At 47.7% G+C, this 11,522-nt stretch overlaps 1 protein-coding gene across 1 annotated transcript; it reads left to right on the top strand.

The window, feature by feature from the left end:
• Positions 1-975: 975 nt before the first annotated feature.
• Positions 976-6,370, top strand: LOC121533256. The gene is made up of 2 exons (XM_041839071.2): positions 976-1,891; positions 6,196-6,370. The coding sequence occupies exons 1-2, from the start codon at positions 976-978 to the stop codon at positions 6,267-6,269; spliced, it is 990 nt and encodes a 329-aa protein (XP_041695005.2). The 3' UTR covers positions 6,270-6,370.
• The last annotated feature ends 5,152 nt before the right edge of the window (positions 6,371-11,522 follow it).

Genomic DNA, 11,522 nt, shown 5'->3' with positions numbered 1-11,522 from the left:
CGACCAGAGACTGCCCCAGCAGCCCCGACACAGCCAGCACCAGACCAGACCTTACCCCAGGACATCCCCACAGCAGTGGCTAGGGCTATACCCAGCCCTCCGGATGCCTCCGAGAAAGCCCAGCTCAACATGGACGAAGAGGAGGACGAGGAGCGGGAGGCCAGCCAGCAGGTGTCCGTGTCAGAAATGAGCGGAACCCAGCCCACAGAAGAGTCCAGGGCCTGGCTCGGCCGGCCCTGCGGGCTCGGGGTGGCGTGCAGGCGGCGCACTGCTATCGGAGCTGGACTCTGAGGAGGTGAGCTGCAGCCAGCAGGGGGCGTCGGAGCTGAGCGCCCCGGGTGTCCTGGAGGGCACAGAGAGCATGGATGACCTAGGAGACGCCAGTCTGAAGGGCGCCATCGACATGGAGGGCATGTCTGCCTCGGCTGGCTCGCCTGACTTCGAGAAGGTGCCCGACATCCCGACCAATGATTTTGATGACTACGATGAAGATGGAGACCGGGTGTGTGACATGGAGGTGGGTTCAGAACGGGCGGATGACCCGAGAAGAGTAAGGCATGACGAGGATGAGGATGATGATGTGGAGATGGCCAGTGAGGGGGTGACTGAGAGCGGGACTGGAGAGCTACGGGAATGCAGACGAAGATGACTTTGCGGAGGATGAGAGACTGGACAACCTGAACCGAGCCCCGCCTGCCCCGCTGCTGCCCTCTGCCCTGGCTGCCCAGTGGGACCAACCCAACCCCAACTCCTTTTGTGCCTGGGCCCAGCCGCACCCCCAGGCTGCCTCAGCCGCCCCCCTGCAGACCCCTACCAGCCCCTCAGACCCCTGGCAGGCCGATATGGAGACACCCACCCTGGCACTCTTCTCAGCCCTGGCTGCAGCTGGCTGCCACACCATTTTTTCCAGCCCTGCAAGAGCCCTCACCCCAGCCTGCCCCTGCATCTCCACTTGAGAAAGACACCCTAGCCCCGATGCAGTCCCTGTCCCCCACAGCTGCCTCCGGCCGTGGCATGTCACACTCCAGCACCCTAAGCGCTACAGAGCTGGCTGTCCACAGCAGCAGCGAGACCAGCACCCCAGAGGAGCTCTGCGACTACAACAGCAGCTCCGGGGTGGAGTCCCGCTCTGAGGGGGGGAAGCTCCACACCCCGCCTGCCGCCCTGGCCCCCGTGCTCTCCCTCCAGCCTGACCTGGAGGACCAGGACCTGGGCATCCACCTGGAGAGAGGGGACGGAGAGGGGGAGGAGGCAGAGGCCCTGCCAGCCGACCAGGTCCCAGGGGACCCCGCCACAGCACCCACGTCCAACCCCTCGTCGTCCTCCACCACGGAGGATGAGGCCAGTGACACGGAGGGCGAGGCCCAGCTGGACGAGCTGGGCCAGGGCATCCATAACGCCACCTTCGACAGCAAGCCCGGCGCCCAGCGCTGCCTGTCCGCCCTGGAGGAAGGGGAGGAGACCAGCGGAGGCGCAGAAGAGGGCGGAGACACCCCCCAGTCTGCCAACTCGGCGGCATCCTACGCCTACGACATGACTGCGTCCAACTCCAATGCCCACTCCACGGCTGAGAGCTGCACTAAGAGCCCTGGCATCTTCTCCCTGGAGGAGCTTCCTGAGGAAGCCAAGGACCCGTCGCTCATCCAGGAGCTGACCCTGCCGCCGCCCCAGCAACAGGCTGCCTTGGCAGACTCCCTTCCAGTCTCCAACCCAGAGGAGCAGCAGTACATGTTGTGTGGGAAGCTTGAGGCAGAGCTGGGGGACACGGGGGATCTGAAACCCCTGGACCCCGCGCTGTTCGCGGCCCCTCAGCAGCCCGGGGAGGGCCCCCGTGTCACCCAACCACCCTACTACTCCACTATATGTGAAAACACTGAGAACTCTCTCACAGGTAACGTATAGTCCCGCCCCCACCACACCTCCCTACATACCCAGTAACGCACCTTTATCGCACCTTCATCGTTGTTTGTCTCCAACCTCTCCGACTGGGGTGGATGTGATCAAAATGTAGAAGAAGGGAAGGGAAGAAAGAAAGACTTTAAATACAGCAGTGCCACTTCCCTCGTATGATATCACCTTATGAGGATATGGCTTAAAACTCCTGTATGTGCAATAGCTACTACTATTACTATTAGAATGTGTGATTCTTTTTCTTTTTTAAATTAACATATCCTTAAACATGAACTGGCATGGTTTGATTTGGATTGACTGGGTTGTTGTGAAGCAGCTCTTAAGAAACGTAACAAAAGAAAATGTGGGATGAAATGTTAAACTTTGTATTTATCCGACACTTTTTACTGAACAAGAAAATGCTGGTGAATGTTGATTGTATTTTGTCGCTCTTTTCCATCATTAAGAAACTGACATCTGTCCTCCTTCCCCTCCCCCGAGCACTCCCCTTTCCTTCTGCACTTTAAGGTTAGACTGCCCCCCCCTCTTTCTTACGTTTGTCCTTTTGGAGTATTTACCATTACCAAGCTTTAAATAAAGATTAGATATTTAACATGACTCCTCTCTCCCGGACAGTTTTATTCAAGTGGGGATTGGGGAGTTGGATGGCACATTTGTACTTATCAGAGATATTAAGTCGTATAACAGAAGTCAAGCTTGTGTCAACCTTATGTGGGAGACATTATGTTCAGTGAGGGAAAAAAGTATTTGATCCCCTGCTGATTTTGTACGTTTGCCCACTGATAAAGACATGATCAGTCTATAATTTTAATGGTATGTTTATTTGAACAGTGAGAGACAGAATAACAACAAAAAAATCCAGAAAAACACATGTCAAAAATGTTATAAATTGATTTGCATTTTAATGAGGGAAATACGTATTTGACCCCCTCTGCAAAACATGACTTAGTACTTGGTGGCAAAACCCTTGTTGGCAATCACAGTGGTCAGACGTTTCTTGTAGTTGGCCACCAGGTTTGCACACATCTCAGGAGGGATTTTGTCACACTCCTCTTTGCAGATCTTCTCCAAGTCATTAAGGTTTCAAGGCTGACGTTTGGCAACTCAAACCTTCAGCTCCCTCCACAGATTTTCTATGGGATTAAGGTCTGGAAACTGGCTAGGCCACTCCAGGACCTTAATGTGCTTCTTCTTGAGCCACTCCTTTGTTGCCTTGGCCGTGTGTTTGGGTCATTGTCATGCTGGAATACCCATCCACGACCCATTTTCAATGCCCTGGCTGAGGGAAGGAGGTTCTCACCCAGGATTTGACGGTACATGGCCCCGTCCATCGTCCCTTTGATGCTGTGAAGTTGTCCTGTCCCCTTAGCAGAAAAACACCCCCAAAGCATAATGTTTCCACCTCCATGTTTGACGGTGGGGATGGTGTTCTTGGGGTCATAGGCAGCATTCCTCCTCCTCCAAACACGGCGAGTTGAGTTGATGCCAAAGAGCTCCATTTTGGTCTCATCTGACCACAACACTTTCACCCAGTTTCTCCTCTGAATCATTCAGATGTTCATTGGCATATTCAGACGGGCCTGTATATGTGCTTTCTTGAGCAGGGGGGACCTTGCGGGCGCTGCAGGATTTCAGTCCTTCACGGCGTAGTGTGTTACCAATTGTTTTCTTGGTGACTATGGTCCCAGCTGCCTTGAGATCATTGACAAGATCCTCCTGTGTAGTTCTGGGCTGATTCCTCACCGTTCTCATGATCATTGCAACTCCACGAGGTGATCTTGCATGGCGCCCTAGGCCGAGGGAGATTGACAGTCTTTTGTGTTTCTTCCATTTGCGAATAATCGCACAAACTGTTGTCACCTTCTCCCACTCTTGGCGATTCTTTCCATTCCAGCCTTGTGTAGGTCTACAATCTTGTCCCTGACATCCTTGGAGAGCTCTTTGGTCTTGGCCATGGTGGAGAGTTTTGAATCTGATTGATTGTTTTGCTTCTGTGGACAGGTGTCTTTTATACAGGTAACAAGCTGAGATTAGGAGCACTCCCTTTAAGAGTGTGCTCCTAATCTCAGCTCGTTATCTGTATAAAAGACACCTGGGAGCCAGAAATCTTTCTGATTGAGAGGGTCAAATACTTATTTCCCTCATTAAAATGCAAATCAATTTATAACATTTTTGACGTGTTTTTCTGGATTCTTTTGTTGTTATTCTGTCTCTCACTGTTCAAATAAACCTACCAATAAAATTATAGACTGATCATTTCTTTGTCAGTGGGCAAACGTACGAAATCAGCAGGGGATCAAATACCTTTTTCCCCTCACTGTACCTGTGGGGCATATGGATTCAAAAGCACTAATGGTCTCCCAGCAAGGAAGCATTCATACCTACATCCTCACATGCCTATAAACACATACTCTTCACCCTACTCCCACCATCCAGAATAGGACTCAACAGAGACATGGAGGATGTCAATCAAACTCCCCACCTCCCCTCTGCTCCCCCCCCCCCCGCTATGTAAGACCTGGTGGAGTGACCCTTCCTTGGTCAGCTGGATCCCTCCATCACCAAACGAACTGAGAAACAACATCAAGAAGGTTCACCATCATCCAAACAGAAGAGGATATCCACCAGTGTTTTTTCTTTTCCTCTAGTAATGTGTGTTTTGCCTTTTTTGTTTCCGTTCTGCCTGGCCTCTGCATTGTTTGAGAGATCGCTGTTATATCTACAAGTGCATGTCCACCGCACACCATTTAACCGCACTGTTGAACTACTTTACACTTGGGACGCCTTGTTTGCATGTCACTGACTGACTGACACTCATTGGCTTTGGTTTGTTGAGGGCTTGGTCCCAAATGGCACCCTAAATAATGCATGGGCCCTGGTCAAATATGGTGCCATTTGGGACGCTGTCCAGTTCACATGTGGTGCTGCTGTCTTTATGTACTGATGCATGGTGTAAGGTCTTGTCTTGCATGTGTTTCACTTACTCACCAGCTCCCCACGGGGACTGAAGGAAATGGTTGTTTGCTCACAAGCTTTTCTTTATTTTTATATTACAAGACTATAGTTGGTAGTTACTGCATATACAGGAAGTTGGGCTGCTTTATTGCACAAAACCTTTGCACAAAAAAAATACTATCAGCATATTTTGTTTGGGAAGTCATATTTTGAAAAGGTTAATGAAATAGATGGCTATATTTGCTCTCTGCTTCAACATCCCCAACCAATGCCCCACCCCTCCCACCTCTCCCCGCTGTCACCATTTCTCCTGTGCTCCCATTGCTTCACTTCACCCCTGTCCCCACCTCTTTTTACACGCTTTGCTTTTCAGGCTGTCAATGTTGCACACCTTGCCCATGATATCATGTGAGTGAGGAGGTAGTTCCTGGGTTCAGTAGACGTCTATTGACACACCTTGGCTCTCCTAAACCATTAAGCCCAGCTACAATTGTCAATTTAGCGTTCAAACAGCCCCTATGCCAGAAATGTATGTATATCTACCTGCCAAAATAATGGAAAAACAAGTAAATGAGGGTTGCAAAGTATATTGAAGCAGGTGCTTCCACACAGGTGTGGTTCCTGAGTTAAACAATTAACATCCCATCATGCTTAGGCCATGTATAAGTATGCTGGGTTAGCTATTATTTTGGCTACCATGGCTATGGCCCCTATAGGATGACAATACCCCCACAGGGCACGAGTGGTCACTGAATGGTTTGATGAGCATGAAAACTATGTAACCATATACCATGGCCTTCTGTCACCAGATCTCAACCCAATTGAACATTTATGGGAGATTCTGGAGCGGCGCCTGAGATTTTCCACCACCATCAACTCAAAAATGTAATTTCTCGTGAAAGAATGGTGTCGCATTCCCTCCAATAGAGTTCCAGACACTTGTAGAATCTATGCCAAGTTGCATTGAAGCTGTTCTGGCTCGTGTTGGCCCAACGCCCTATTAAGACATTGGTGTTTCCTTTATTTTGGCAGTTACCTGTACAATATAATAGTTTGTAAGTTGCCTGTGACGATACACAATACATCACTTTTCAAGCCACAAACACACCAAAATTACAATCTCTCAAAGCTACATATTTACTGTGTGTAGAATACCAGGACACTACATCAGTCTTAAACTCCTCCCTACTAAAGTCTCCTTGGTAGACTACAATACCCACAGTCTCTGCTCTCTGCTCTCACCCACACTGCACCGCTCTCTCTCACTTGTCTGTCTTTCCCTCTTTCTAACACGCCGCCTGCCGGGTGATCTCCACTTCCTCCTCGCAGGGCTCAACGCACTCCCCCAGCCACACTACCGCCGCGACCACCACCCGACCCCAAGCCCCACTGTGACCTCTTGACCCCACCCAGGCTGACCTGTGCTGACCTGCCCCCCCGGAGCCCTCGCCTGCAGGCCAGCCCCCAGCTCCGCAGACTGGAACGGCACCAGCAACAACTACTAGAGATGCAGCAACGCAGAGAACAGCAGGGCAAACCCAAAGAAGAAAAGGACGAAGAGTCGAGGAAGAAGAGAGAGGAGATGAAGAAAAAGGAGGCGGAGCAGCAGGAGGAGAATCTGAGGAGGGAGGAGCTGGAGAGGCAGCGGCGGGACCTCCTCCAGCTTCAGCTGCAGCAGCAGCAGGAGGAGCTGAAGCAGAGACAGCAGATCATGCAGTGGCAGCAGGAGCTGGAGGAGCAGACGCAGCAGACGTCACCGCAACAACCGCAGCCCCAAAAAGGTCAGGCAACAGTGCTGCTTTCGCCCTCCTCTGGTCTCCATACCATTTATGAAGCCTTGGAGAGTGATGAAGAAGAGGGGAAGGAAATCGAGGTTCATGTCCAGCTCGAGCAACAGGAAGAAGCACCGCTGGAGAAAGAGGTTGACGGTAACAGCGACCGTCGAGAGGTATTGGACGAGGACGGAGCCGATAGCAAGTCCACCTCCACTCTCAGTCCCTCTCCAGACTCCCCCGAGCAGGAGAGTCCCAGGATGCCTCCTCAGCCCCCGTCTCCCCAGAATGCCCACCTCCCCTGGACCTGGACTGGGGGAAGAAAATTGATATTGTCCAGCAGCTGATCAACCAAACCCTGCTGCTGACGGGCAACGGCTGCTCCTCCCTGCTCCTGCTTCCCGGGGGCAGAGGGGGCACCCTGAGCCCCCTGGAGGCCAGCCTGTGGCCCAACCTGCTGCCCCCCCTCACCCCTCCCTCAGCCACGGTCACGTCGGTCAGCAGCTTCTCCCCGGAGGCCCCGGGCCAGTCCCCCCAGGGCGAGTGGACAGTGGTGGAACTGGAGACACACCACTGAGGGATGTAGAGACACACACACACACACACACACACACACACACACAGTGAAGACTAATGGTCACACACACTGCTCCACAATGTTATTCAAGGTCTGTCAGTCACATCACTGCTGTACACAACACTACAACACAACACTACTTTAACCCTTACACTGTAACACAACGCCTCTCTTGCCTCTATTTGCCATTCAACACCACTGCAAATACAACACTACTGTTTGATACACTGGACTGATACCACTGAATCCTCAAACATGATACCTTTTGAATGGGTGGCAAAGGACACTGACACCACAGTCATATCAATCACAGACTGACTCGCACTGGAATTGTACACCTCTCTCTCTCATGCCAAAACAATGTGCCATGTTAGGTTACACACCAACAGTCCCAGAAGGCCACTACCTTGATTAGGCTGGTTCACTGAAGCCTCTGGACCAGCTATTTGGGTATAATGAACAGTGACAACTTGTTAGCCATGGTCCATTTGACTGAAGCCAAAACTACTGTATTCATTGCACACTCGCAATATTTTCAGATGGGGACCTAGCTGATTCAGTTTACACTGGAGATGTTCTACTACAGACTCGGTTTATGATTAGTATAGATCAGGGGTCCCCAACCCTGTTCCTGGAGAGCTGCCCTGCTGCAGGTTATTGCTCCAATCCCAGTTCTAACTAACCTGGTTCAGTTTATCAACCAGCGAATTATTAGAATCAGGTGTGCTAGATTAGGGTTGGAGTGAACCTACAGGACAGTAGCTCTCCAGGAACAGGGTTGGAGAGCCCTGGTATAGATGTTTAACTGACTGATATTCCCCTTGACTAATATTGGTCTGAATTACTGATGACAAACTGCACTTGACTAGACCAGTATCCTATAATGATGACCCTGAACCTGTCACTCACTCAAATGTCTGCTTTGCTTTGTGCTTCAAACTGTTCGATTTACTCTAGAGAGCAAAACATCTTAGAATCCCTAGAAGGCCCTCAAATTGCTGAGGGCCTTCATCCTTTCTAAGAATTCTATTTCTATGGGCCAAGTTCCGGTGTTTCTCTGACATCAAACCAGAGGCCTGCCACCAGCTGAGGTATAACACTGGTTGGCCGTATGTGTTCAGGGTGGTATTTCAATAAGCAGGAACTATTTTGTGATCCAGCTTTGTGAAATACGCCTAGGGTGCTAATGAAATGAAGGATATTTGTTTCTATTGCATGCCACTGCTGACTCCGATGAAGGCCACCAGAAATATAGGTTTATTTATTTTCAGAAGCACTGTCTCATGTCTTTGTTCTGGAGACTTGGCCCCATATCCTGGGTGGTTTTCATCATGTTTGGTCTCGTTTCTGTGGTTATGGATGATGTCATAATGGGGTGTGGGGGGTGGGAGCGGTCATGACTGATACGAGGTAATGGAGAAATGAACAGGGAATTGAAGAGTGTCCGACAACACAAAGACTAGATTACTCTGGGGATATAACCGGTTCTTCTGTGAGGCTGCTGGGTCCTAGCCTGGTCCCAGATCTGTTTGTGCTGCCCATCTGCCCAACTCCTATGATAGCTTGGAGTGGACAGAGGGCATAGGCGTTGCCAAGATGACGCAAACAGATTTGGGACCAGTCTAGATGGGTCCAGACCAGTCATGTGTTTTTTGGGGGAAATATTGGGGTTAGTCATTAACTATATTTGATGGATGATGGTACAGACTTGTCCTTGTGGATGTGTGTACATGTATGTTATGTGTGTGTCTGGATGGAAAGGAACTGCATATGAAGAAAACAATTTGAAGTACCTCAGTGGATTGTGAATATGGATGGATTATAGAGCCTTTGAAAATAGATGATTTATTGCTCCATGTCAGATCAGATTTCAAACTGAAGGTACATGAGTCAAACACTTGTCTTTACTATAAGGGTACTTGTGTTCAAATGTGAACTTGCGTTGAGCCTCACTGAAGTTGACTTTCCAACAGGAGTGTCATCTATTCAGCAGAAACATGGCTTTTTAATTGTGGTTGAACTTTGAGCCCTAAGGACAGTCCACTGTGCGTGGGGCAACGTCCTTGGATGGACAGAAACAGTTGGTTGTCCCAACAGGGTTTGGGATGAAGATCTGTGAACGCTGAGACCGACACTCCTTCACATACCATAGGGATGGACTCAACAGTCGATACAACTACACTCTGCTGTGAGGCCAGGGCTAGCAGATACTATATGTATCTGGAAATCAAACCCTTTTCCACCAGAAGCACAGCAAGCAAGGGCCCTTTATATAAATGGTAGCTAGATTCTCCACAGTGTCTTTTTCAAGCCGTTTCCATGTGTAGCCAAGTAGCTGCCATTTTTCTAAGGCAGGTTGGTACATTCTGATTTGAGGGCTCGCCATTTCTACTCCCAAATCCCAAAGCGGCACGCACAATGCATCGGTCAAAGCTGGACTTTATCTCTTGTGTATTTTAAATGTCTTGTCACTGTAGTGTTTTGTATACTGTTAGTGTATATTATTACTGAAAGGAGACTCTGAGACCATTTATTGCAATGAAGGGAACCCACTGGATTTTTATTTTGTACTGCAGAGCATATTTTAGAAGTATGGTAGATTAAAAAGAGGTAACATTATTTATAGATTTAAAGCAGATATTGTTTTAGAGAATGAAGGTTAATGGTTGTAGATGTAATGGTTTATTTAAATTCCCCCAAGATGTGACAGTTGAATTCTGTGGGGACTATACTTGTAGACCTTTTGCTTTTGTTTGTATGATGTTTTGCCTGCATTTCTTAAAGATCTTTTCAATAGTTATCAGGGGATATGAAGTGAATAGACCGTGTTCAGTGCCAGTGCTTCCATGAACATGCTTGATACATTTGTATTTGTAACTGATCAAACCATCTACAAACATATCAAACATTCACATCTAACTGGTGTAGAAATTATATCATGCAAGTTACAGAACTATCACACCCAATGGAGCATGTCTGGGAATCACTAGTACTGAAATATATGGAATCTTCCCATTTTTGTAAAGTTTTGTAATTTATTTAACAATGAAGGGAAACCCCCTTGTAATTACTGTCAATATTTTAGTTGAAATGACGTTGGCATTTTCACATGTTGTGGAGTTCAAATTACGGCAGCTTGTTTAAATACGTAATATTTCCTTGAGGTTCTGTGACTTTGTGAAGGACTAATGTGTGTGTCAATATTTCAATGCATTTTATTTAGAGAAAATAAAATGATTTTCATTTGCAATAAATTGTTTTCCTTCATTTATACTTCAACCCATTACTGCCCTCCCATAGCAAGTAGAAAGAAGTCAGCTCTCCTTTCCAAATACCACCTTGGGGCTAGATTCAATCCATAGCGCAGAAGATCTGCGGAGACTGCATTCATGCTCAATGCTGCATATGTCAACTTAATCGGAATCGTGCAGATCTTCCATGCAACGGATTGAATTAGTTATCGTCTTGTTACATAGCTTAGAGATTTACATTTAAGAAATTGCAAGAGCGGGTGATAATGCTTGTTTTTTTATATATATTATTTTTATAATGGAGGAAAGATCTTCCTGTTCCACCATGCTGAATTCTCAATGTGCAGAGAAAAAAAAACATCTCACTAGTTCTCCCTTCGTCTTTAACAAACATCTAAACATAACTTAGCTCAGACTTGTGCTATGTTTGGTGATTTAGTGATTCAAGAGGAACTGACAAAGGGGGGGTATGTCCACAGTCCTGTGCCATAAAGGTCCAGGCCCTTAGACATACAGGTCTAGGATCAGTTTTACCCTCCACTGGCTCCACAAATCCAACTCATAACCATAGATCAGTCTGTAGATTGATGAAAAATAATGACAAATGCAAGGAGTAAACATTTAATGGATCAATAAGACTATTCTCGAGACATACCAAAAATAACTCAAGAATTCTTGTTTATAATGACGACTACATCAAGAGACAGAACAGCAGACCTGTGAGTTTAACTACTCTGTACTGTTAGATCAAAACAACTTTATTTACAGTTGAAGTCAGTTTAAATACACCTTAGCCAAATACATTTAAACTCAGTTTTTCACAATTCCTGACATTTAATCCTAGTAAATTCCCTGTCTTAGGTCAGTTAGGATCACCACTTTATTTTAAGAATGTGAAATGTCAGGATAATAGTAGAGTGATATATTTCATCACATTCCTAGTGGGTCAGAAGTTTACATACACTCAATTAGTATTTTGGTAGCATTGCCTTTAAATTGTTTAACTTGGGTCAAACATTTTGGGTAGCCTTCCACAAGCTTCCCACAATAAGTTGG

Source organism: Coregonus clupeaformis, unplaced genomic scaffold (genome assembly GCF_020615455.1).
Source record: "Coregonus clupeaformis isolate EN_2021a unplaced genomic scaffold, ASM2061545v1 scaf0810, whole genome shotgun sequence".
Taxonomy (NCBI): Eukaryota; Metazoa; Chordata; class Actinopteri; order Salmoniformes; family Salmonidae; genus Coregonus; species Coregonus clupeaformis.
The sequence above is the reverse complement of the archived record's forward strand: the minus strand, read 5'-3'. Positions and strand labels throughout refer to the sequence as shown.

Bases quoted from the DNA above. Each gene is read 5' to 3' on its own strand.
- LOC121533256 (XM_041839071.2), top strand. From the start codon at position 976: ATGCAGTCCCTGTCCCCCACAGCTGCCTCCGGCCGTGGCATGTCACAC. The intron at 1,892-6,195 runs GTAACGTATAGT...TCCTCCTCGCAG, and splicing joins CACTGAGAACTCTCTCACAG to GGCTCAACGCACTCCCCCAG.